Below are 27,178 nucleotides of genomic sequence, written 5' to 3' on the forward strand. Positions count from 1 at the left end.
GGTTCAAATGATTCTCAGCCTCCTGAGTAGCTGGGATTACAGGCAACCTGCTACAACACCTGGTTCATTTCTGTATTTTTAGTAGTGACAGGGCGTCACTGCATTGGCCAGGCTGGTCTCACACTCCTGACCTCAAGTGATCCGCCTGCTTCGGCCTCCCATAGTATTGGGATTATAGGCAATAAGCGACTGCACCCAGCCAGATTCCTCAGCTCTTAATCTGAACTTGGTTGCGTTTTAGCTTGGACAATGGAGGCAATACATTAAGACTTCAAAGGAGACCTAGCTTAATTCCAAAGTGAACAACAACTCTTGGCTTGCTTCTGAGGATACACTGGGAAAGGCAGTAGCTTGATTTTTCCTGGTTCCTTCTGTATATACATAGAAGGGATTCTAGGAAATTATGGCCCTTGCCAGGATGGAGGCTTGAACCAACTCATCTCCCAGGGTACGTTTATTTATTTATTTTATTTTATTTTTTTCCGAGATGGAGTCTCGCTCTGTTGCCCAGGCTGGAGTGCAGTGGCGCCATCTTGGCTCACTGTAAGCTCCACCTCCCGGGTTCACGCCATTCTCCTGCCTCAGCCTCCCGAGTAGCTGGGACTACAGGCGCCTGCCACCACGCCCGGCTAATTTTTTTTTGAATTTTTAGTAGAGACAGGGCTTCACTGTGTTAGCCAGGATGATCTCGATCTCCTGACCTCGTGATCTGCCCGCCTTGGCCTCCCAAAGTGTTGGGATTACAGGCGTGAGCCACTGCACCCTTCCTTCCCAGGGTATGTTGCTAATGACATTACTCTGGAACAAGCTTTCCTGCACCATCTTTGTCTGAAATCCCTAAGATAGTTCTGCAAACTTCTAGAACTTTCCTAAGGTTCTTATTGCTTGGGAGAGAACACATGCAAAGGCATTAAATAGGGAAAAGAAAATGTCAAAAATGTTTAAGGAAAAATAAGTCAAAATATAAAGGTAGTTACTTCTTGCACATGAGAATCGGACTTCCGTAGCAATGAAAAATTTTAATTTGGATAAAAATCACGTAAGCATGAGGTTGTCGGGGAACACGGAAAGGAAGGGCTCAGATTAGGGGATGTAGCACATTTATCAGGAGGTAAGATCTCCAGAGTCTCCTACCCCTCCTGGCCTGGCCTTTTACTGTGGTATCCAGCCTCTGGGAAGACCTTGTATGGACATTATCTCCACTGGGGCTATCACTAGGTAACCAGGTAGGGGACAGAGTAGAGCAGCCAATGGCCCTTAACACTCTTTTCTCTCCCTTCAACCTGTGAAAAAAGATGACTGGGCACATACTCAGATGTCCCCTCATATAGCCCCATCTTTTTGACCAGTCACAAACACCAGCTCTGATAAGAGGGCCTGGTTAAAGATACCATAAACAGCTTTCTCCATGTCCCTGGTCCCTGGAGTCAGTGATGTCGGCATTTGGGACTGCGACCTGGCTGGAGCTTGGATTTGCCCACATCAATCAATGCTTCTCCCTGGCTTCAGAGAAAACTTTCCCGTAATAAGCAGTCAATATGTTAGCGCTGGAGCCAGGAATAAGCTCCTTGGGGCCTGGGAGTCATTAGATGAAATATTCCTCCTTCTCCCTGCCCTTGGCCAAGTCACTCTCCATCTGGACGATGGCACTGGGCTCGCCTTCTGTAGGTTCATAGGTGACGTAGCTGCCTTTGTTCTTGTACAGGTAAAAGAAGATCAAGATCACGACCGAGAGCAGGGTGAGGAAGACCACGGTGATAACAACTTGGAAAGGAGAGGGAAAATGTAGAGATGTTTCAGGATTGAGGATGTCTCAGTAATTCCTGGAGTCATCTGATTTAGTCACTGTTTTCATAAAGATCCTCTTGTTTTCGTTAACTAGTGTCCACTTCCATCCAAACCATGTTCCCCCACCAACCCCAATTTCCATGGCACATAATAGCTGGAGTCTGCTGGTGCTTAAGTTAAGCTAAGGACACATGCTTTTGATTTCTGACAAAACTGAACTCCCTCCCAAACCAGTTCCTGATTCTTATAGAAACGGGAAGGAGGGAACAGGAAATGGCTTATCCTAACAGGAAGTGGTTTCTCTGATCCTCCCCCTCTTCCTCACCCACTCAACCAACCACATATATCCTCGTCCCTACCCATGTACTCGAGTGTAACGTCCGTATGCATATCTATTTGTGGCCACCTCCCAACCTGTCATTTACTGGTAGTGCCTCTGACAGAAGCCTCTGAGTCTTTTATAGCCCTGTGTGTGTGTGTGTGTGTGTGTGTGTGTGTGTGTGTGTAATATAACTTGCATGCCAGGGTGAGCCCATTAATGGATTTGGTCAGGCTCTCTCCGGAGAGAGATGCCCTTGATCCAGAAGGTCCCTTGGAGTTGGCTCAGAGTCTATTACCTGCAATGAGTGCTGTGCTGGCTCCATCTTCTGGGGACAGGGCCTCAGTGGGCCGTAAAATTGGGGTGGTCATCAGTTCTGGAAAATGTAGAAAAGTGGAAAAGGAAATGGGGTGAATTCTTTTGTTTGAAAGCATATGTTTGGCTTTCAAATTTCACCACCCCACCTTCTTTGCTATTCAAAAGTTTATCATTTAACTCCTATAGTAAATATAAATAGAAAATCCTGGAGAATAGAGAAGAAAATAAACCACCACCCAAAGACAACATGTTGATGGATTTCTCCCTGCATAATATAATGGTTAAGAGTAGGGGCTATAGAGCCTGATGGACTGGGTTTCAAATATGAACTCTGTCCTTTACTAGCTGTGTGACCTTGGGAAAAATTACCTAACCTGTATCTGCAAAATGGAGGTAAGAGTACCTACTTTAAAAGGTTGTTGTGACATTTAATAAGTAACTCATCAAGGATAAGCCATTATTAGGAATGCATATTTTTACATAAGTGAGATCAAATGAGATGTATATGCACATATATTTACATTATATTATATAGCATGTGCATTTTCTTGCAGCATTCTTACAGACTCTTTGTAAACATTATTTTAACATAATGAAATAGTGCTCCTCTCCTATTAAAAACCCTTTTCTACACTTCCAGGATAGGCCCTGCAATTTGAAAGGTTCTGAAACAGGCCTCTCCTCTACCCTAAAATAGATCCTGCATCCCCTCCTGCTACGGGTTTATTTATCCTTCAGCGCAAGAAAGTCCCACCCTAAAGTCATTACCCAGGGACAGAACATGACAAAATGAGTGGTCTCCAGAAGTCCCTTTTAAGTGTTTACAGAGGAAGTCAGGAAGCCCTTCTGTTCTTTCCTATTAGCACTTTAATGTAGAGGTTACTGCAGGATAGAAGTCTCCTGGGGAAAACTGGCTGGCTGACCCTGGCATCACCCACAGGAGGCACCCCGACCTGACTGGCATCCCACAAATAGCAACACTCACCCACTGCCTCCTCTTTGCTAGGCCGTGTGCTAGATGAAAGGTCGAGCAAAATGGACACGGGCCAGCTTCCCAGGGCTCACCCTCCATAGCACCCTCCACAGCTTGCACGGTGAGGAGCTGCCGTAAGTGCACTTAGGAAAGTGTGCGGCCAAGGGAGTGTCTTCCAGTCTTCCAGCCAGGAGTGACCTCCCAAGGGAGGAATATCTGAGCTGGGAGCTGAAGCAGGGGTAAGAGTTTACCAAGTAACAGGGATGGGGCACATTCCAGGCAGAGAGAAGAGCCTGGGTCAAAGCTCTGAGACTGGGGGACTCAAAGGCCAGCGTGGCTGGAGCGTGGTGTGAGCATGACTCCTATCCAGTGCCTGACACATGCAGGTTTCCATCCACAGCAAGCGAAATGAGGGCATCAGTGGTGGTCAGCTGGGCCTGTGCTAAGAGGGGCCAAGACTGTTGAGGGGTCTTTCCATGCAGGCCCAGGGAAGCCTGATGAACCATCCTGGTCCCGCAATACAGAAAGCAGAGGCAGGCTGTGCAGAGCACTTCCCCTCCCAAGGCCAGGCCAAACCTTTCTCCACTGGTCCCCGCTCTTTGTCTAGGAATGGTAGTACCCTCAACCACTCTGTGGCCTTGGGCAAATGGTTACTGTGGTGTTTTATATATATATATACATATATATATATATATATATATATACACACACACACATATATATACACACACACACACACACACACACACACACACACACACACATATTCTAAGTCTTCATCCACAGTTCCTGGCTCCTAATTCCCACAGCCCGTTAGCCTTGTGTTAGGATGTGGGTGTCAGGAAAAGGAATCTCTCCGGCCTCTTCCTGCTCTTCCCTTCACCTGCCCCAAGGCAGGACTCTCATCTTCCCCTGCCTTTCCAATAGTGGGTCATAAGATCCTCATTCCAGAGGGAGAATTTGGGAAAGGAATGCTGACATCATGAAGCTTCCATTAAAAACCCAAGAGGATTGGCCTTAGAAACCTTCTGCGTACCTAAACATGGCTGGGCATGGTGGCTCATGCCTATAATCCCAGCACTTTGGGAGGCCGGGGTGGCTGGATTTCCTGAGCCCAGGAATTTGAGACCAGCCTGGGAAATGGCAAAATCCCGTCTCTACCAAAAATAGCAAAAAAAAAAAAAATCAGCCAGGTGTGGTGGTGTGGTACTTGGGAGGCTGAGGAATGAGAATCGCTCAAGCCCAGGAGGTGGAGGTTGTAGTGAGCTGAGATCGCGCCACTGAACTCCAACCTGGGTGACAGAATGAGACACCATCTAAAAACAAAAACAAAAAAACCCCCAAAAAACAACTAGCTGAACATGCAGAGGTTCCCGAAGGGTGACACACCCAGGGAGGGCATGGAAGCTCCGCCCCCCCTCCCCGCAACTCACCCTACACATGTCCTCATTTGTATCCTTTGCAATATCCTTTATAATAAACCAGTAAACATATTGTTTCCCTGAGTTCTGTGAGCTACTCCAGCAAATTAATTGAACCCCAAAGCAGGGGTTGGCAGGGGTGGGAACTCCAACTTGAAGCTGGTTGGTCACAAGTTTTGGAGGCCTGGACTTGTGACTAGTGTCTGAAGGGAGGTGGAGCCTTGGGGACCCAGCCCTCGACCTGTGGTATCTGACACTGGCTCCAGGTAGATAATGTCGGAATCGATGAGAAGACACCCACTTGGTGTCTTTTTGAGACAGAGTCTCGCTCTGTCGCCCAGGCTGGAGAGCAGTGGTGCGATCTCGGCTCACTGCAAGCTCCGCCTCCTGGGTTCATGCCATTCTCCTGCCACCTTGCCGGGCTAATTTTTTGTATTTTTAGTAGAGATGGGGTTTCACCATGTTAGCCAGGATGGTCTTGATCTCCTGACCTCATGATCCGCCCGCCTCGGCCTCCCAAAGTGCTGGGATTACAGGCGTGAGCCACCACGCCTGGCCTTTTTTTTTCTTTCTTTCTTTTGGTGGAGACAAGGATCTCACTATGTTGTCCAGGCTGGAGTGCAATGGTGCAATCTTGACTCACCGCAGCCTTGACTTCCTGACCTCAAGCAATCTTCCTGCCTTGGCCTCCCAAAATGCTGGGAACACAAGCATGCACCACCATGCCTGGTAGTACCTCAGTTTCTTGATTTGTGAAATGGGAGTGTGGTATACAGCTTCTGAGATGGCTCACAATGATTTCTGCCTCCTGGTATTGACATCCTTGAGCATGCCTCTCCTCTGGTATATGGGTTGAACCTGGTGACTTGCTTTTAACAGACTATGGCAAAAATGATGGTATGTAACTTCTGAGATTAGGTTATACAACACTGTGACCCCTATCAAAGGGAAGCTCTGAAGTTTATCTACCTGGTCATGACTTCACACCTTTCACCATGCACTTTCCTCCCCAAATCTCCCAGGGCTGCAATCCATCTTCCTACCATGGATCTAGAGTTCTATACAGTTGTTCCTAGTTTTGCTTTCTTTAAACATTTGAGAATTTAGGATGTACAAAGCATTGAGTAGATTAATGTATGTCAGAAGCTTGAAGATGAGTAATTTCTGTTCAATCACCCAACAATAACTTACTTTGTACATGAGTGTGGTGGCTCACATCTGTAATCCCACTACTTTGGGAGGTGGAGGCAGGAGAATTGCTTGGGGCCAGGAATTTGAGACTAATCTGGACAATATAGTGAGACACCATCTCTATTTTTTTTTTTTTTTTTTTTTTGAGACAGAGTCTTGCTCTGTCACCCGGGCTGGAGTGCAGTGGCGTGATCTCAGCTCACTGCAAGCTCCGCCTCCCGGGTTCACGCCATTCTCCTGCCTCAGCCTCCGGAGTAGCTGGGACTACAGGCGCCCGCCACCTCGCCCGGCTAGTTTTTTGTATTTTTTAGTAGTAGAGACGGGGTTTCACCGTGTTAGCCAGGATGGTCTCGATCTCCTGACCTCGTGATCCGCCCGTCTCGGCCTCCCAAAGTGCTGGGATTACAGGCTTGAGCCACCGCGCCTGGCGTCTATTTTTTTTTTTTTAAATAATATATGGAGGAGGCCAGGTGCACTGGCTCACGTCTATAATCCCAGCACCTTGGGAGGCCAAGGCAGGTGGATCGCTTGAGCCCAGGAGTTGGAGACCAGCCTGGGCAACATAGCCAGACTCCCATCTCTACAAAAAAAAAAAAAAAAGTTAGCCAGACATGGTGGCACACACCTGTAGTCCAGCTACTCGGGAAACTGAGGTGAGAGGATCACTGGAGCCCAGGAGGTCCAGGTTGCAGTGAGGTGTGATTGTGCCACTGTACTCTGGGTGACAGAGTGAGACCCTGTTTCAGGAAAAAAAAAAAAAAAAGGATAAAGGTGGGAGGAAACCAGATGATCACAATTAAATACAGACAGTTGTGCTACAAAGTGCTTCTTTAACATGAACTGGCTGACTGGTGATAGGTAACTTAGGGAATGATGTCAGTGTAATGCAGAAGTCAGGCTAATTTATATGCAACTTCTTTATTTTCAGTTTATTTTCAGTTATTTATTCTTTAATTTTTAAAAAATTGAGCAGCCCCTAGAACCAAAAGAGGTTCAGAGGACTCCCCATCCTCTTTATACCTTTAATGTTTAACATGATCAAAAGCAAGCTTTCTCACAACTAGAGAATATTTTAGTCAAACAGGAAGACCTTAAGAAAAAAATTCTACAGAATGCCTTGCTGAGATGCAGCTATTGGTCGGTTTCCACTTATATGAAGCCATCGGGTGAAGCAGAAAGCGCAGATGAAGAAAGGTGCAAAGAAATTTACCTCAATATTTAAACAATGGCAAGAAGGCAGACTCTACATCAGATTTTTTTTTTTTTTTTTTTTTTTGAGACAGAGTCTCACTCTGTCACCCAGGCTGGAGTGCAGTGGCACAATCTTGGCTCACTGCAACCTCTGTCTCCCAGGTTCTAGCGATTCTCCTGCCTCAGTCTCCCGAGCAGCTGGGACTACAACAGCGTGCCACCACGCCCGGTTAATTTTTTATATTTTTTAGTAGAAACAGGGTTTCACCATATTAGCCAGATGGTCTCGATCTCCTGACCTTGTGATCCGCCCGCCTCGGCCTCCCAAAGTGCTGGGATTACAGACGTGAGCCACTGTGCCCAGCCTATTATTATTATATTTGAGACCAAGTCTCACTGTGTCGCCCAGGCTGGAGTGCAGTGGCTTGATCTCAGCTCACTGCAACCTCCACCCCCTGGGTTCAAGTAATTCTCCTGCCTCAGCCTCCCAAGTAGCTGGGATTACAGGCATGTGCCACCATGCCTGGCTAATTTTTGTATTTTTTTTCGTAGAGACAGTTTTGCCATGTTGGCCAGGCTGGTCTCAGACTCCTGACCTCAGGTGATCCGCCTTCCTCAGCCTCCCAATGTGCTGGGATTACAGGTGTGAGCCACTGCACCCTGTGAAGGACAATTTAAAAAGCATTATATCTGGAACAAGAACAAAGAAAAAGCTAGGCTTGTTTGGGCCTGAGGGGTCAGGTTGGAGGTAACAGAGAAAGCAGAATTCCCTCAGGCCTTTTCACCTCTGTCTCCTATCAAAGAGAATCCTCTTTTTTGTACTAAGGAGCAGTGGAGTCTTTGGGGACATGGGGGAAGTGAGCTCAACAGAAACAAAGAAACTCAGCAAGCACCAGACTGATCTAAAAGGACCAGATATGACAGCCAAGGGCACTGCAAGAACTTGTAAATGGGATTTCTGTTGGTGACACAGGAGCTTCTGAGAAAGAGAGGGATCTGGAACCTGAAGGGGCCATGGAAGGAAGGTGGATTCCGCAAAGAAATGGTGAGCTTGATGTGATTCCCCAGCAAAGTTCTAGAACACATTATCACGGCCTGTTTGGAGGGCTCTGAACTTGAAACAGCAAGCATTAGAAGTCAGAATGGGACTACCGAGAGCAAGCTGGGTCAGACAAGCTGCACAGCCTTCTTAGACTGAGATTCTAGGTTCTTAGACAGGGAAATTAAACAGTTCAAAAAGAATTTACTGAGTGTGTATGCCAGGCTCTGAGCTTCTATCAGTGAACAACACAGGCAAAAACTCTTACCTTTAGAGTTACTGCCAAGAGTAAACAGAATTACCCAGTAATCTCATTGCTGGGATGCTGGGTACGATCCCGCAATCCCACTTCCAGGTATATACCCAAAAGAAATGAATGGACTTCAACTGATACTTGCATATCATGTTCATAGGAGCATTATGCAATACCTAAATAAAAGGTAAAATGGACCAGGCGTGGTGGCTCACGCCTGTAATCCCAGCACTTTGGGAGGCCGAGGCAGGCGGATCACGAGGTCAGGAGATTGAGACCATCCTGGCTAACACGGTGAAACTCCGTCTCTACTGAAAAAAAAAAAAAATTAGCTGGGTGTGGTGGTGGGCGCCTGTAGTCCCAGCTACTCGGGAGATTGAGGCAGGAGGATGGCGTGAACCCAGGAGGTGGAGCTTGCAGTGAGCCGAGATCGCGCCACTGCACTCCAGCCTGGGTGACAGAGCAAGACTCCATCTCAAGAAAAAAAAAAAAAAAGGTGAAACAAACAACCCAAATGTCCATCAATAGATAAACGGATAAACAAAATGTGGCATAAACATATCCTTAAAGAGGAAGGAAATTCTGTAAAAAAAAAAAAGGAAGGAATTCAGACATATATTACAACATGAATGAACCTTGAGGACATGACACTAAGTGAAATAAGCCAGGCACAAAAGGACAAACATTCCAGTCTAGCCAACATGGCAAAACCCTGTCTCTACTAAAAATACAAAAATTAGCCAGACGTGGTGGCAGGTGCCTGTAATCCCAGCTACTCGGGAGGCTGAGGCAGGAGAATCACTTGAACCCAGGAGGTGGAGGTTACAGTGAGCCAAGATCATGCCACTGCACTCCAGCCCAGACAACAGAGCAAGACTCTGTCTCAAAAAAAAAAAAAAAAAAGACAAACATTGTATGATTCCATTTCTATGAGGTGCTTACAGTAATCAAATTCATAGAGACAGAAAGTACTACAGGAGATTGTAAGGGGCTAGAGAAGGGGAAAATGGAGAGTTAATGTTTAATGGGTATAGAGTTTTAGTTTGGGAGGATGCAAAAGTTCTGGAGATGCGTAGTGGTGTTGGTGAAGGTATAACAACGTGAATGTACTTAATACTGCTGGACTGTATACTTGAAAATGGTTAAAATGGTCAATTTTATGTTATGTATAATTTTACCACAATAAAAAAACCCTCTCTTTATACAATTTACATTTTTAGAGGGGGAAGACAGACAATAAATAAAATAAGGCCGGGCACGGTGGCTCACACCTGTAATCCCAGCACTTTAGGAGGCCAAGGCGGGCAGATCATGAGGTCAGGAGTTGGAGACCAGCCTGACCAATAAGGCGAAACCCTGTCTCTACTAAAAATACAAGAATTAGCTGGGCGTGGTGGCGTGCGCCTGTAGTCACAGCTACTCAGGAGGCTGAGGCAGGGGAATCACTTGAACCCAGGAGGCAGAGGTTGCAGTGAGCTGAGATTGTGCCATTGCACTCCAGCCTGGGTGACAGAGAGAGACTTCATCTAAAAAAAAAAAGTAAAAATAATTAAGTAAAAAGTATGCTATATTACATGTGAATTAGCACTATGTAGAAAAATAAGCAGAAAAGGGGATGGAAAGCTGGGATGTGGAGTTGTGGTTTTAGAGAAGGTTGTCAGGGGAAGCTTTACTGATGAGGTGACTTGAGTGAAGACCTAAAGAAGGTGAGGGAGGCAGCCATGCAAAGAGCTGATTGAAGAACATTCCAGGCAGAGAGGACAGCAAGTTCACGGGAAGGCTGTCCACAGCACTGAAAAACACCCCGGGGCCAGGCATGCTTGGCCTGTTAAATGCACAGCATGGAGGCCCCTGAGTGGCAGCAAGGGGGAGAGGAGAAGCAGAGAAAGTCAAGGAGGCCTGTACAACACAGGCCTTGTAGGCCAAGGTAAGGGCTTTTTCAGTGAGTGAGGTAGGAAGCTTTTACAGGTTTTTGGGCAGAGACTGATCAGATTTTTACTTTATTATTTATTCACTTAATTATTTTTGAGACAGGGCCTCAGTCTGTCCTCCAGGCTGGAGTGCAGTGGTATGATCATGACTCACTGCAGCCTTGACCTTCTGGGTTCAAGCAATCCTCCTACCTCAACCTCTGGAGTAGCTGGGACTACAAGCATGCACCACTACGCCTGGCTAATTCTGTATTTTTAGTAGAAATGGGGCTTCACCATGTTGGCCAGGCTGGTCTTGAACTCCTGACCTCAAGTGATCTGCCCACTTCAGCCTCCCAAAGTGCTGGGATTACAGGTGTGAGCTAGCGGACCCAGTCCCTTTTTCTAATTTCCATGACAGCATTAATTGCTTTTGCAGCAGCTCAGTGAGAAAGTGGTGGGATTCTGAATATAATCTGAAACAAAGACGGACAGGATTGGATGTGGGGTGGAGTCAAAGATGAAGGCATGGAGTTATATGAGAGGGGGAAGCCTGCGGGAGGAACAAATTTGGAAGAAACATGATTGCTTACTAGATATCAAAGTTCAGATGTTAAGACTAGAATTTGGAGGCGGGGTGCGGTGGCTCACGCCTGTAATCTTAGCCCTTTGGAGGCTGAGGACAGAGGACCACTTGACCTCAGGAGTTCAAGAGCAGCCTGGGCAACATAGTGAGACCTCATCTCTATTTAAAAAACAAAAACAAACAACCTCTCCAGAAATATATATATATATATATATATAAATACAGATATATATATGGTACTGGAGATTGAAGTCATTAGATATTTAGGACCATAGACTGGGTGAGATCACCCAGGAGTAAGTGCAGATAAAGAGAACCCAAGACTGACTGAGCCCAAGGAGACTGGGGAGTAGCAGCCAAACAGCTTTTGCCATGCAGAGATCATAAATGACCTTTACAAGAGAAGTTTTGGTGAAGTGCTGGATATAAACCCGTAATTTAGGGTGGGTTCAAGGAAGAAATGGAAGGAGAGGAACTGGAGGCAAAGTATAAATACATGCTTACACAAAATTTCTCTGTAAAGGTGAGCAGAGAAATGAGGCTGTGACTGGAGGGGAAAGAGAGTTCAAATTTGTTTGTTTTTCTGATAGGAGAAATGCCAGCATGTTTGCATACAGGTAAGAATGACTCAGATGAGAGGGACAACTGATGATGTACAAGAGTCCTTGAAGAGACGAGATCTAGAGCACAGAGGGGCTGGCTGCAGACAGCAGCAGAGACAGTGCCATTGGAAGGAGGAAAAGCAGAGTAGATGGGCACAAACGCAGGTGGCAGGTTGACGGTGGGGGTGGGAGCCTTTGGCAGTTCTCGTCTGAGAACTTTAATTTGCTCAAGAAAATAGGATCTTAACTGGGTCCAGTGGCTTGTATAATCCCAGTACTTTGAGAGGCCAAGGTGGAAGAACTGTTTGGGACCAGGAGTTCAAGACCAGCCTGGGCAACATAGTGAGACCCTATCTCTTAAATTTTTTTTTTTTTTTTTTTTGAGACGGAGTCTCGCTCTGTCACCCAGGCTGGAGTGCAGTGGTGCGATCTCGATCTTGGCTCACTGCAAGCTCCGCTTTCTGGGTTCATGCCATTCTCCTGCCTCAGCCTCCCAAGTAGCTGGGACTACAGGTGCCCGCCACCATGCCCAGCTAATTTTTTGTATTTTTTAGTAGAGATGGGGTTTCACCGTGTTAGCCAGGATGGTGTCGATCTCCTGACCTTGTAATCCACCCGCCTCGGCCTCCCAAAGTGCTGGGATTACAGGTGTGAGCCACCGCGCCTGGCCTCTAAAGTTAAAATAAATTTTTTTTTTTTTTTTTTGAGACAGAGTCTTTGCTCTGTCACCCAGGCTAGAGTGCAGTGGTGCCATCTTGGGTCACTGTAACCTCCCCCTCCCAGGTTATAATCATTATCTGCCCTTGGCCTCCCAGGTAGCTGGGATTACAGGTACCCACCACCACACCTGGTTAATTTTTGCATTTTTAGTAGAGATGGGGTTTCACCATGTTGGCCAGGCTAGTCTTGAACTCCTGACCTCAGGTGATCTGCCCATCTTGGCCTCCCAAGGTGCTGGAATTACAGGTGTGAGCCACTGTGCCCAGTCTACCCATTCTAAAATAAGATCTTAACTGGGCCCAGTGGTTTGTACCTATAATCCCAGCACTTTGGGAGGCCAATGTGGGAGGATCGCTTGAGGTCAGGAGTTTAAGATCAGGCTGAGAGCAACATAGAGAGACCTCCATCTCTACAAAAAAATAAAAATAAAAATAAAGCAATAGCCAGGTATGGTGGCACACGCCTATAGGTCCAGCAGTTTGGGAGGTTGAGGTGGGTGGATTTCTTGAGCCCAGGAGTTTAAGGCTGCAGTGAGCTATGATTGTGCCATAGCACTCCAGCCTAGGTGACAGACCCTGTCTCTCAAAAAATAAATTAATAATTACAAAATAGGATGTAAGATAATCAGTTGAGAGTGAGGATGGGAGGGGCTTAAGGAGAACTGAAGGTGCTGTAAGAGTAGATAGCATCAGAAAACATCATAACATTATTTATAGGCCAAGCACAGTGGTTCATGCCTGTAATCCCAGCATTTTGGGAGGCTGAGGGCAGGTGGATCACCTGAGGTGATGGAGGCTGGGAGTTTGAGACCAGCCTGGTCAACACTGTGAAACCCCATCCCTACTAAAAATATAAAAATTAGCTGGGCATGGTGGTGGGCACCTGTATTTCCAGCTACTCAGGAGGCTGAGGCAGGAGAATAGCTTGAATCCGAGAGGCACAGGTTGCAGTGATCCGAGATCACGCCATTGCACTCCAGCCTGGGCAACAAGTGTGAGACTCCATCTCAAAAAAAAAAAAAAACAAGGCCGGGCGCGGTGGCTCACGCCTGTAATCCCAGCACTTTGGGAGGCCAAGGCGGGTAGATCACGAAGTCAGGAGACCGAGACCATCCTGGCTAACACGGTGAAACCCCGTCTCTACTAAAAATACAAAAAATTAGCCGGGCGTGGTGGCAGGTGCCTATAGTCCCAGCTACTCGGGAGGCTGAGGCAGGAGAATGGCGTGAACCCGAGAGGCGGAGCTTGCAGTGAGCCGAGATCGCGCCACTGCACTCCAGCCTGGGCGACAGAGCGAGACTCCGTCTCAAAAAAAAAAAAAAAAAAAAAAAAAAGATTATTTATAATATCCTTGTGGACAAGGTAGAGAAATACAGACTGGCTATAAGGCCTAAGTGAGACAGTAATGGATTGTTAAGGGATGAAGTGATGCCAGTCTAGACAGAGACTCTTTCACTGGGGTTTAACCTTAGTCTTTTTGAATTGATATTGTTATGTCAAACCATGCGAGGGCCAAAATAAGGCCTTTATGTAATTCAAAATAAAAAATATTAAATAATAAAACTAGTATAACAAAGTCCAAGGCTGGGTGCAGTGGCTCATGCCTATAATCCCAACAATTTGGGAGGTTGAGGCAGGAGGACTGCTTGAGCCCAGGAGTTCAAAACCAGCATAGGCAACATGGGGAGACACTGTCTCTACCAAAAAAAAAAAAAAAAAAATAGCTGATACTTGAACCCTGAGGAGGATTCAAGAGGACCACTTGAGTCTGAGAAGTTGAGGCTGCGGTGAGCCATGTTTGCACCACTGCATGCCAACCTGGCTGACAGAGTGAGACCCTGTCTCAAAAAATACATATTGAACTTCAAATTCTTTGCAAGATTTTTTTTTTTTTTTTTTGGTCTTATGCTTTATTGGTGCCTTCTACACAGACTGAGCTGAATGCCCTTTGGGTAAATGCAGATCCTGCAGACCCAGGGAAGATTCAACAATTTAAAAATTTTCTGTACAGATGGAGTCTTACTGTGTTGCCCAGGCTGGTTTTGAACTCCTGGGCTCAAACGATCCTCCTGCCTCAACAACACAAAGTGCTGGGATTACAGATGTGAACCACTGCGCCCAGCCCTGGGAAATTTGTTAAAGGCTTCAAAGCTGAGGGGCAACTAGTAAACTGATATAAACATAGACACATTTCAAATGTCTAAAGAAACACACCAAATGGAACAAGATGAGAATTTAACACATTCCTTGCTCTTAGGTTCAGGAAGCCAACTACTCACAAAGAATGGGGAAGCTACGGCTTAGCAGCATCACATATAAAGTACTTACGGGGGGTCCCTAAAAAACCACTAACACTGGAAGGATATACTCCAAAACAGCAGCAGGAGTTACAGGTAGGTTGTGGAATTCTCAATGATTTTGATTTTCTTCTTTTTTTCTTAGAGACAGGGTCTTGTTCTGTCACCCAGGCTGGAAGGCAGTGATATAATCATAGATGACTGTAACCTTGAACTCCTGGGCTGAGGCAATCCTCCCACCTCATCCTCCTGAGTAGCTGGGACTATAGGTGTGTGCCACCATGCCTGGCTAATTTTTAAAGTTTTTAGTAGAGAGGGAGTCTTGCTATGTTGCCCAGGCTGGTCTTGAACTCCTGGCCTTAAGGGATCCTGCCACCTTGGCCTCCCAAAGTGCTTGGATTACAGGTGTGTGCCTGAATTTTGTTTTGTTTTATGTGCTTTCCTATGTAAATTCCAAATTTCTCACAATGATAAATAATTACTTTTATAATCATAAAAAATTTAAAATTACTGTTATTTTAGGCACCAGTAATATAAATATGGTCTAAAAATGGAGGCGACAGTACTGCTCTACTTTGTACCACTCCTAGACTGCTGAGTTCATCTGGGTGTCATGATTTCTTTTCTTTTTTTTTTTTTTTTTTGGAGACAGGATCTCTGCTCACTGCAGATCTTGGCTCGCTGCAACCTCCGCCTCCTGGGTTCAAATGATTCTCCTGCCTCAACCTCCTGAGTAGCTGGGAGTTACAGGCGTGCACCACCATGCCCGGCTAATTTTTTTTTTTTTTTTTTTTTAGATGGAGTCTCGTTCTCTGGCCCAGGCTAACATGCAATGGTGCGATCTTGGCTCACTGCAACCTCTGCCTCCCGGGTTCAAGTGATTCTCCTGCCTCAGCCACCCAAGTAGCTGGGATTACAGGCGCATGCCACTACACCCAGCTAATTTTTGTATTTTTAGTAGAGATGGGGTTTCACCATGTTGGTCAGGCTGTTCTCGAATTCCTAACCTCGTGATACACCCACCTTGGCCTCCCAAAGTGCTAGAATTGCAGGTGTGAGCCACTGCGCCCGGTCTTATTTTTTTTCTTTTTTTTTTGAGACAGAGTCTCACTCTGTCACCCGGGCTGGAGTGCAGCGGCTTGATCTCGGCTCCCTGCAACCTCTGCCTCCCAGGTTCAAGCGATTCCGAGTAGCTGGAATTACAGTCACCCACCACTATGCCCAGCTAATTTTTTGTATTTTTAGTAAAGACAGGGTTTTACCATGTTGGCCAGGCTGGTCTCGAACTCCTGACCTGGTGATTTGCCCACCTCGGCTCCCAAAGTGCTGGGATTACAGGCATGAGCCACTGTGTCACAATTTTGAGGTGAGCAGGCAAACCATGTCAGATAAGGAAAGCTTGCAAGAGAAAGCCCAGAGAAAAAAGGGAGCCTAGAACTTAAATTCTGTCTTCTAATACGCCAAGGCATGACCTGTACAAGAGAACTAACAGCGGAAACTCGAAAAGACAGATGTCTCCCCAACAGAAGAAAGAGCAAAACTGGACAAAAGCAAGGCAGCATCTTGGAGAGAGAATTCTAGTACAGAATGGCTAGTTGAACTAGCTGAGCATCAGAACCCCTCTCAGCCTTAGTTTTTGAATTTTTATAAACGGAAAGTGTTCTATTAGAATTCTCATTGAAATCAAATTTTAAAATAAAAAATCCAGACATACTTAGAATGTCTATCTGGAGAGGAATGATGAAATAAATTATAGGCCATCCATTGTAGAAATAGTTGCTAAAAAGAATATGAGATGTACAATATTACTGGGAGAGGATAAACGGTTAGATGAAAAAAGCAAATTGCCAGGTGGTATGTCTAGTAGGACTGCATCTTTGTTTAAAAAAAAAAAAAAGTAAATTGGCAGGGTGCAGTGGCTCACACCCATAATCCCAGCACTTTGGAAGGCTGAGGTGGGAGGATTGCTTGAGGCCAGGAATTTGAGTCCAGCCTGGGCAACATAGCAAGACCCCTGTCTCTCTGTATATATATTTTAAGTAACTTTAAAAAACCCTATAAATATGCATATATATGTTTGTACATAGAAAAGGTCTAGAAAGTTATTCTCTGAGGGGCATGTATTACCTTTTAAACAAAATAACATGCTTGGCAAAGTGGTTCACACCTATAATCCCAGCAATTTGGGAGGCTGAGGCCAGAGGATCGCTTGAGTCCAGGAGTTCAAGATCAGCCTGGGCAACATGGCAAAACCCTGTCTCTACAAAAATACAAAAATTAACCGGGCATGGTGGCACGCTACCTGTGGTTCCAGCTACTTGGGAGGCTGAGGTGGGAGGATCACCTGAGTCTGGGAAAGTCGAGGCTGCAGTGAGCTATGATTGAGCCACCGCCCTACAGTCTGGGTGAAATTGAGGCCCTGTCTCAAAAAAAAGAAAAAAAGAACAAACAACAACAAAATAAACTAAGTTCAGGAAAGCTGGCATAAAAGGAGGAAATGGCTTATAGCTTTTCCTCCATTCTCTCCTGTTTCTACCCCATTTCTTTGTCCAAACAAAGAAATAATTATTAAATAGCACTACAGTCTTTCCAAACCTTCCCGGCTCAGGTTTGGAAAGACTATAGCATCATTTTTCTTGTAAGTGGAATGTCAGGACAAAGGACCATAAGATTGAAGGCCCCACCCAAATCCTACCCAATAGCAAATGACCTTCAAGATCTATTCTGTTTACTCACTCTTTTTTTTTTGTTAACCCAGATACTGGCTGGCTTTCTTGTGGCCCTTGTTCCCAGGCTGAGCTAAATCTCTTATCACTGAGACATCAGATCTTTTGCCACCTGAGTCTGCCAGCCTACTTATTTGCTCTAGACCTGTCCAACAAAAGGTGGCTCCCCCAGTTCTTTCCATGGGAAGCCACCCTGGAACTCGGCCCCCTTTCTTCTGCCTTCTCTTTCATGTGTACCAGCGAGTTGGGTGGAGTGAGACCTTGGGAGCAGTCCATCATGACATAAAGAACACAGGCTTTGCAGTAAATCAGACTTGGCATAAAATCCTGCCTCTGCCATTACTAGCTGCATGACCTTGGGAAATTTTTTTAATCTTTGAAAATTTCACAGTGGCTCATGCCTGTAATCCCAGCACTTTGGGAGGTCGGGGTGAGTGGATCACTTGAGATCAGGAGTTCCAGACCAGTCTGGCCAACATAGTGAAACCCCATCTCTACTAAAAATTTAAAAAATTAGCTGGGCATAGTGGTGGGTGCCTATAGTTCCAGGTACTCCGGAGGCTGAGGCAGGAAAATTGCTTGAACCTGGGAGGCGGAGGTTGCAGTGAGCCAAGATTGCACCATTGCACTCCAGCCTGGGCGACAAGAGCGAAACTCCATCTCGAAAAAAAAAAAGGAAAAGAAAACTCCTTAAATTCCCTGAACTTCAGTTTCTCCTTCTGTAAAATGAGAATAAAACCTGTTTCACAGGGTTGTGGTGAGGAATAAGTGCAATGAAAAATGCTGCTTTGGGAGGCTGAGATGGGAGGATCACTTGAGGCCAGGAGTTTGAGACCAGCCTGGGCAATATAGCAAGACCTTATCTCTACAAAAAAAGTTTTTAAAATAAAACAAAATAAAATAAAAAAAAGAAAAATGCTGACCGGGCGCAGTGGCTCACGCCTGTAATCCCAGCACTTTGGAAGGTTGAGGGGGGCAGATCACGAGGTCAGGAGATGGAGACCATGGTGAAACCCCGTCTCTACTAAAAATACAAAAAATTAGCCAGGCGTGGTGGCGGGCGCCTGTAGTCCCAGCTACTCCGGAGGCTGAGGCAGGAGAATTGCCTAAACCCGGGAGGCGGAGTTTGCAGTGAGCCAAGATCGCGCCACTGCACTCCAGCCTGGGCGACAGAGCAAGACTCTGTCTTAAAAAAAAAAAAAAGAAAAGAAAAATGCTAAGTGTCTAATACAGGGTAAGGACAACCTAGGCAGTAGCTGGTACAATTATTTGGTAGCAAGAGATAAGCTTTACCTGGCAGGGTGGGCAAAGCCCACAAGGCACAGTTCCACTGCCCTACTTCCAATAGCGCTGACTTATGCACTAGGCACAACAGGCACAGTGCCCTGGGCCCACAATGCTTCTAAAGGCCCATGAAAATGTTTTAAATGATTTTCATTTCTTTTATAATCAGAAGGAAAAGAACCAAAATTTTAGGTCAAAGAAATATTAAGGTTGTTATGTGAATTACTAATTATAAATATTAATTATTATATTATCATATTCTTCCTTACACTGATAGTTGTAAAATATGATTTTTAATATTTTTTAAGTGAAGGAGGAGCCCACAAAGACAAAAGTGCCCAGGGCTCGGGAAAGTCATAATGTGGCCCTTACTTTCAAGGCTCCTGAAGGATATCTCCTCTAGGAAGTCTTTATAGACTTTATTGCTAGGCGTGATGGTGCATGCCTGCAGTCCCAGCTGCTCAGGAGTCTGGGGTGGGAGGATCCCTCAAGCCCAGATGTTTGAGTCTGCAGTGAGCTAGGATTGTGCCACTGTACTCCAGCCTGGGCAACAGAGTAAGATCCCATCTCTTAAAAAAAAAAAGAGAGAGGCCAGGCGCGATGGCTCACACCTATAATCCCAGCACTTTGGGAGGCCGAGGCATGTGGATTGCCTGAGTCAGAAGTTCGAGACCCGCCTGGGCAACATGGTGAAACCCCATCTCTACTAAACTACAAAAAATTAGCCGGGCATGGCAGCGTGCGCCTGTAATCCCAGCTACTCGGGAGAGAGGTTGAGGCAGGAGAATTGAACCCAGGAGGCAGAGGTTGCAGCGAGCCGAGATTGCACCACTGCACTCCAGCCTGGGTGACAGAGCAAGACTCGGTCTTGGAAAAAAAGAGAGACAGAGAAAGAGAGAGACAGAGGGCTGACTCAATAATCAATTTTTTAAAAAAATTTTAAAAGGGGCCGGGCGCGGTGGCTCAAGCCTGTAATCCCAGCACTTTGGGAGGCCGAGGTGGGCAGATCACGAGGTCAGGAGATCGAGACCATCCTGGCTAACACGGTGAAACCCTGTCTCTACTAAAAAAAAAATATATAAAAAACTAGCCGGGCGAGGTGGTGGGCGCCTGTAGTCCCAGCTACTTGGAAGGCTGAGGCAGGAGAATGGCGTGAACCCGGGAGGCAGAGCTTGCAGTGAGCTGAGATCCGGCCACTGCACTCCAGCCTGGGCGACAGAGCGAGACTCCGTCTCAAAAAAAAAAAAAAAAAGTTTTAAAAGGATATAAATATACAGCTGAACAATAACAAAACAGTTCAACTAAAAAATGGGACAAGACTTGAATAGACATTTCTCCAAAGATGTACAAATGGTCAATAAGTACATGAAAAGATGCTCCACATCACTATCACTAGGGAAATGCAAATCAAAACCACAGTGAGATACCACCTCACACACATTATGATGACTACTATTAAACAGAAAGTAACAAGTGTTGGCAAGGTTGCAGAGAAACTGAAACCTTTATGCACTGCTGGTAGGAATATAAAATGGTGCAGCCGCTGTGCAAAGCTGTATGGTGGATCCTCAAAAAAATTAAACACAGAATTATAACGATACAGCAATTCCACTTCTGAGTATACATCCCAAACAACTGAAAGCAGGGTCTCAAGAAGATATTTGTACACCCATGTTTATAGCAGCATCAGTCACAATAGCCAAAAGGTGGAAGCAACCCAACTGTCCATCATAGATGAATGCAGAAACAAAACGTAATATACACATCCAACGATATCATTCAGCCTTGAAAAGGTAGGAGATTGGGACATGCTACAGTATGGATGAACCTTGAGAATATTATGCTAAGTGAAGTTAGCCAGACGCAAAAGGACTGTTGTATGATTCTACCTACATGAAGTACCTAGAGCGGTCAAATTCATATAGACAGAAAATAGAACAGTGTCTGCCAGGGGAGTGGGGAATCAGTGTTTAATGGGTGTCAAGTTTCAGTTTGGGAAGGCAAAGTTCTGGAGATGGATGGTGGTGAGGAACACGAATTACTTAATACAGTAGTCTCCCCAGGGCCGGGCGCTCGCCTGTAATCCCAGCACTTTGGGAGGCCGAGGCGGGCGGATCACGAGGTCAGGTGAGCGAGACCATCCTGGCTAACATGGTGAAACCCCGTCTCTATTAAAAATACAAAAAATTAGCCAGGTGTGGTGGCGGGCGTCTGTAGTCCCAGCTACTGGGGAGACTGAGGCAGGAGAATGGTGTGAACCCAGGAGGCAGAGCTTGCAGTGAGCTGAGATCGTGCCACTGTACTCCAGCCTGGGCGACAGAGCAAGACTCCATCTCAAAAAAAAAATACAGTAGTCCCCCCTTATCTGTGGTTTTGCTTTCCCAGGTTTCAGTTACCCGTGGTCAACTGCAGTCCAAAAACATTAAATAGAAATTTAATAGAAAAAGAAAATTCCAGAAAGGAACAATTCATACATTTTAAATTATGTGCCGTTCTGAGTAGCGTGATGAAATCTCACACCCTGCTCCATCCTGCCTGAAAAGTGAATTGTCCGGAGCTGCGCGCCCCGGCCATAGCAAATAATAATTAATGATTAAACGCCCGAGCTCTATTCCTTTCCACCTTCTACCTCCTCCCTAGATTTGTTGTTTCTCTTTTGTATCAATACCTCATAAAAGATGGCGCTCTTCCTCCTTTTTCTTCACCTGTTTTTCCCCCGCGCTGCCAAAATTGTTACTTTGTAGCGCAGGCACCATCCTGCCCCCGGGAAAATTACCAACTGACAGCGCAGGCGCAACATGACCTCCGACCAGAGAAACCAATACCTACCTAGCCACACCCTCCGCGATGAGATATCTCCGCCTCTGGCCCAACCCCTTCCCCTCCAAGTGTATATAAGGCATTGCATTACCGCCATTAAACGAGACTTGATCAGAGCACTGTCTTGTCTCCATTTCTCGTGTCTCTTGTCCCCCAAATTCCCACTCCCTCCTCCAGGGCCTGCTTCCACGATCCCGCGGGCCGGGATAGTGAATCATCCTTTTGTATCCATGCTATAAATGCTTAGTAGTTGGCTGTCACAGTATCACCACACTTGTGTTCAAGTAACCCTTATTTTACATGACAATGGCCCCAAAGCACAAGAATGGTGATGCAATTTGGACATGCCAACAAGAAGTGCTTCCTTTAAGTGAAAAGGTTAAAGTTCTTGACTTAATAAAGAAAAAAAAAAAAAGAATTGTATACTGAGGTTTCTAAGATCTATAGTAAATAAGGTATTTTAAGCGAGAGGGACCACTTTCACATAACTCTTATTACAGTATATTGTTATAGTTGTTCTATTTTATTATTGTTAATCTCTTACTGTGCCTAATTTATAAGTTAAGCTTTATCCTAAGTATGTATGTACAGGAAAAAACGTAGTACAGATGGGGTTCAGTACTATCTGAGATTTCAGGCATCCGCTGGGGCTTTTGGAATGAATCCCCTGTGGAAAAGCGGGGACTACTCCACCACTGAACTGCCTGCGAAAAAGTGGCTAAAATGGTAATACCTGTACTATGTTTATTTTACCGTAAGTTTTAAAAAAAGAAAAAATGGCCAGGTACGGTGGCTCATGCCTGTAATCTCAGCACTTTGGCAGGCTGAGGCAGGCAGATCACTTGAGGCCAGGAGTTCGAGACCAGCCTGGCCAACATGGTGAAACCCCATCTCTACTAAAAGTACACAAATTAGCTGGGCGTGGTAACGCACGCCTGTAATTCCAGCTACTAGGGAGACTAAGGCAGGATAATTGCTTGAGCCCAGGATCGGAGGCTGCAGTGAGCTGAGATCAAGCCACCGCACTCTAGCCTGGGCAACACAGCGAGACTTGGTCTCAACAACAATAATAATAATAAATAATAAAATTTTTAAAAATGTAAACAGTTCCGCTTTGCCGAGGTTCTAATCCCTCAGCTAGCTACCAAGGTATCGCCTTTTTTCCCTTGTGGGCAGGCTTATTCTGGAGGTCCTTTGCCCACCCGCTTCCTGAACATCCTCCAGGGTAAATTGTTTCTGTAGCTTCACACATGGTATGAGGTATTCTACCTTTATCCAGAGCAGATACACATAGAAAAGGTATTCCACCCTTCTCTAAGATACCTGCTGCGCCCCTTTGCCAGTACGAACCTTGTCCATCTTTCAAGGGCAAGACTCAGATCCCTTCCTCGCCTACTCATGAAGCCTTTGCTGACCCATTTCTCCCCACTCTCCGCACCCCCCCAAGTTTTTTTTTTTAGACAGGGACTTGCTCTGTCACCCAGGCCAGAGTGCAGTGGCATGATCTCGGCTCATTACAGCCTCCATCTCCTGGGCTCAAGGGATCCTCCCACCTTAGCCTTCGGAGTAGCTGGAACCACAGGTGTGTATCACCATGCCCGGCTATTTTTAAAATTTTTTTGTAGGGACGGGGTTTTGCCATATTGCCCAGGCTGATCTCGAACTCCTGAGCTCAAACAATCTGCCTGCCTTGACCTCCCAAAGTGCTGGAATTACAGGCATGAGCCTCCACACCCGGCCATTTCTCTCTTTTATCTCTTTTCACCAGAAAACTAAAAGTCTGAATTGTGTGCATTACCAGTCACAGAGGACACTGTCTTGGACTTCCACTGGTGTTGTCACTCACCTGTTTCTACACAGTAAAAGCAGGGAATGTCTGTCTAATGACAAATGTGACTGTGTATAGGAAGACAAAGGTGTATAGACCAACCACTGTTCCTCTCCCTAACTAGCACATGCTGAGAATAGTCAATAAATAACTGATAGTTTGGCCGGCCCAGCCTGATGATGAACTAAAAGGTAGGCATCCATTCTCAGAGTGCTGAGCAGTAGAGACCGGCCTCCACACACCTTCAGGGAACAATGAGGTTATGATGCTGGGTCTGTATCATCAGAGAAATGGAATTACAAAGCCAGCAGAATCCCTTTCAAGGGAAAGATGGGTTTCTTTTTTTTTTTTTTTTTTTGAGACGGAGTCTCGCTCTGTCGCCCAGGCTGGAGTGCAGTGGCCGGATCTCGGCTCACTGCAAGCTCCGCCTCCCGGGTTCACGCCATTCTCCTGCCTCAGCCTCCCGAGTAGCTGGGACTACAGGTGCCCGCCACCTCGCCCGGCTAGTTTTTTGTATTTTTTAGTAGAGACGGGGTTTCACCATGTTAGCCAGGATGGTCTCGATCTCCTGACCTCGTGATCCGCCTGTGTCGGCCTCCCAAAGTGCTGGGATTACAGGCTTGAGCCACCGCGCCCGGCCGAAAAATGAGTTTCTAACAAGCACTCAGTACTAATAACCAATGTGACTGAGTGCTTACGGGACACTGCACACTCTTCTAGGTGTTTTATATGGGCTGTCTCATTTAATCTTCATAAATCATAAGATAGGTACTATTTTCCCTATTTTGTGAATGATGAACCTGGAGCTTAGAGGTTAGAAATACTATCTTTAGCAGGTTTTTAAAAAACGATTTCCCTGTTATCTTTGAAGATTCCTTTTCCACATTTAACTATAAGGCTTTCTGCTAATTCTTTGCCATAGCTATAAATTATTAGAGGGATGAAAGTAAAGCCCTTCCTTTAGGCTTATAAAATAATCAGTCTTCCTTCCTTCCTTTCTTCCTTTCCTTCCCTCTCTCCTCCTTCCCTCCCTCCCTCCCTATTTTTTGAGATGGGTCTCACTCTGTTGCCCAGGCTGGAGTGCAATGGCACAATCTCAGCTCACCTGCGCCTCCTGGGTTCAAGTGATTCCCATGCCTCAGCCTCCTGAGTAGCTGGGATTACAGGTGTGAAACCATCTCTCTACTAAAAATAAAAAACTAGCCTGGCTAATTTCTTTGTATTTTTAGTAGAGACGGGGTTTCACCATGTTGGCCAGGCTGGTCTCAAACTCCTGACCTCAGGTGATCCGCCCACCTCGGCCTCCCAAACTGCTGGGATTACAGACATGAGCCACCACACCTGGCCTCTTTCTTTCTTTTGAATTAGAGATGGGGGTCTCACTATGTTGCCCAGGCAAGTCTCAAACACCTGGCCTCAAGAGATCCTCTTGCCTCAGTCTCCCAAAGTCCTGGGATTACTGACATAAAATCATTGGATAAACCGATGTTACAAAGCTTTAAGTGGTAGTGAAGTCACCATGTCCATGTGACTTCAGATTAAAACAGTACTAAGGGGCACACTCTAGAGTTCCTGCTTCCTCCCAGGCCTTTCCCGTGTGAGACAGGCGGAGAGAGGCGGGAGTCTTTCCACCAGGGCTGAGGCTTCCAGGACTGGTCTGGGGAAGGGAATGTTGAACAATTCTTTCTCACTGGGATTAGGAAAGGCCTTCGCCTACCTCTCGGAGAAGGAGTGGTCAGGAGGCTGGTCATTGTCACTAGTGGTTGAGTTCCTTGGAGAAGAGGCAGATCTGTAGGAAAAGGGGCAAAGACAGGAATGCAGCGGGTGAGCCCCTGGGGCTTTGAGTCCTGGAAGTCCCAGAAACGCCTCTGGTGCCAGGTTTTCCCAAGTCCCTTCCCCTTTTCCTCTTGCCCACTTCTGGTTTCCCTGAGTATCTTCTCAGGCTCCAAGTACCAACGGCTCTCCACAGGAGCAGTCTGAGGCCACATGCACTTTACCGGGGTGTTACCTTCACACGCTCTCTCCCGATCCTTTCAATGGGCCACCAAATTTACCTCGGAGATCTCTCAAGGCCTGATAAAGTCAGGCAAAGTTTCGCAAATCAGCAGCGGACCCAGTTTCGCCAAAGCGCGGTAACAGGTACCCTAGGGTTCCACAGCTCGGAGTTCTGGTAACGCCATCCACCAGGTGTCAGGAGAGGGCCGGGAAGGTCAGGACCCGCGCCTAAGCTCCGGAGCGGATTGGGCGCAGCGCGGCAGCCGGGCCGGGACCGGGAGGCGAGGGCCGTGGGCCGCCTTCTGGCCCGCCTGGGACGCAGGGACGCCAGGCTGGCCGCCCCGTCCGGACCTGCCTTCGCCGTCTAGGGCGCGGTCCGCGCACAGCCTGCCGAGCCTCACTTGGCTCCTGCCTGCGCCTCACGTCCCGGAGACCCTCGACGCCCCTGCGAACGCAGGGTGGACGCAGCGGGCTGGGTTGGTCCTCGCCCCGCGGTCCCGCCCCCGTCCCCGCCCGGAGCCCCCCGCGTTACCAGCACCCGGCGGAGCGCGCTGCGCTGGGAGCGGCCGGTGCGCTGGAGAGCGGCGTTTCCAGCCGCCGCGACCCTCGGTCCCAGCGGGGCGCTGAGCTTCGGCCGCTCCGGGTTTCGGTTCCTGCCGCGGCCGAGGTGGCTGAGGCGAGTGTGGGCGACCCGGCTTTCCGGCGCCCCCGCCCTCCCCTCGTGCTCACCTTTCCAGTCCGACGGGCTGCCGGGGGAGGGCCGGCGCCGCTCCGCGCGTCCTTTTGAACTCAGTGGGGGCGGGCACCGCGGAGTCGCGGAGGCCGGCAGAGGCCCAACGAGGACCCCGAGAGGAAGAAGCCGCGGGCGGCGCGCGGGGTTGGCGCAGAGGCCGGAGGGGGTGGGGGGCAGGCCGACGGGGTGGGACAGGAAAAGCGGAGAGAAACCGCCCTCTGCAGGTCCCCTCGGCTCCCCCGGGAGGAAAGGCAGCCTGCCCTTCTCCGATTGTCACTTTACTCTCCATCCGGAGCCGCTTCCTCTCTCGCCCCGAGGCTCGGGGTGGCGGGGGACCAGATTGGAGCCGCGGGCTAACTGGGATCAGTCCCATTTCCCTGGGCTTGACGTTCTCTGAATTTTTAGCTAACGTGGAAAGTTACATTTATTTGCATTTGTTTATCACTTGCTCACATAGGTCTGTGTCCCGAAGCTTGGCAGATGAGCGAACTTAGCCAGCACACCCCCGGCCGTGAAGCGGAAAGGTGAAACGGGGAGAGCAACGAGCCTCTCCACCCCGCCCGCCCCCGGGTCTTGCCAGCTGGACGTTCTTGTGGGGCAGCATTGAGCAGCGGTTAGGAGTGTCGTGGACTTTGGATTCAAACAGCCCAGCTCCTCTGCTTGCTAGCTGGGTGACTGGGCAAATTAACATCTCGAAAATCTGTTTCCTCATTCCTAAAATGCGGGGCTGAAAGTGATCATGCCTGTAAAGCCATCTCATATCCATGGTTCTAGAGCATGGTGAGCACCTCAATTTGAATAATCAGTGCCATGCTGTAGTTACCTCTTGACTCACTCGTTTGTGGCAGGAAATGTTCCCAAATTAATAGAAGAATTCAGTGACTAAGAGGATGTAATAGTATATAACACAGGCACTGGAATCAGCTCTGCTGTGTGATCTTGGACAAGTTGCTTCTGTTTCATTTATCTGGGGCAATACCTGTCTGATAGAGTGACTGTCCGGACGAAATAAGTTAGTAAATATGTACTGTAAGGCATTAGAACCTTGCCTGGCACATAGTAAGTGCTCAGTAAACGCTAGCTCTTGTTATCTTGGCTTCCTGTTTAGGATTGAAACCCTTGTGATTATTCTTTCCCTCCCAGTGACAGACTTCTGTGCTTACTTCACACTTCTGTGCTTTCTGT

General features: G+C 47.1%; 1 protein-coding gene across 6 annotated transcripts; it reads right to left on the minus strand.

Annotated features, from left to right (window-relative positions):
• Nucleotides 1–1,003: 1,003 nt before the first annotated feature.
• On the minus strand, nucleotides 1,004–26,146 carry SMAGP (small cell adhesion glycoprotein). Of its 6 annotated transcripts, none has more exons than XM_025402163.1 (5): nucleotides 25,990–26,146; nucleotides 24,983–25,054; nucleotides 21,240–21,242; nucleotides 2,406–2,483; nucleotides 1,004–1,764 (listed from the first exon to the last, which is right to left on the minus strand). In XM_025402163.1, the coding sequence occupies exons 2-5, from the start codon at nucleotides 25,014–25,016 to the stop codon at nucleotides 1,586–1,588; spliced, it is 294 nt and encodes a 97-aa protein (XP_025257948.1). In that variant the 5' UTR covers nucleotides 25,017–25,054; nucleotides 25,990–26,146; the 3' UTR covers nucleotides 1,004–1,585. The 6 variants fall into 6 exon arrangements, with proteins under 6 accessions (XP_025257948.1, XP_025257951.1, XP_025257949.1 ...); XM_025402166.1 differs by lacking the exon at nucleotides 25,990–26,146 and adding an exon at nucleotides 25,799–25,958; XM_025402164.1 differs by lacking the exon at nucleotides 25,990–26,146 and adding an exon at nucleotides 25,793–25,958.
• Nucleotides 26,147–27,178: the final 1,032 nt, after the last annotated feature.

The sequence above is a fragment of the Theropithecus gelada genome, chromosome 11 (assembly GCF_003255815.1).
Source record: "Theropithecus gelada isolate Dixy chromosome 11, Tgel_1.0, whole genome shotgun sequence".
Classification (NCBI taxonomy): Eukaryota; Metazoa; Chordata; class Mammalia; order Primates; family Cercopithecidae; genus Theropithecus; species Theropithecus gelada.

Excerpts from the sequence above, each read along its gene's own strand:
- SMAGP (XM_025402161.1), bottom strand. The coding sequence starts at position 25,253 with ATGTGGCCTCAGACTGCTCCTGTGGAGAGCCGTTGGTACTTGGAGCCT. Across the intron at positions 1,765-2,405 it reads CAGCACAGCACTCATTGCAG|TTGTTATCACCGTGGTCTTC; the intron begins GTAATAGACTCT and ends CTCCTTTCCAAG.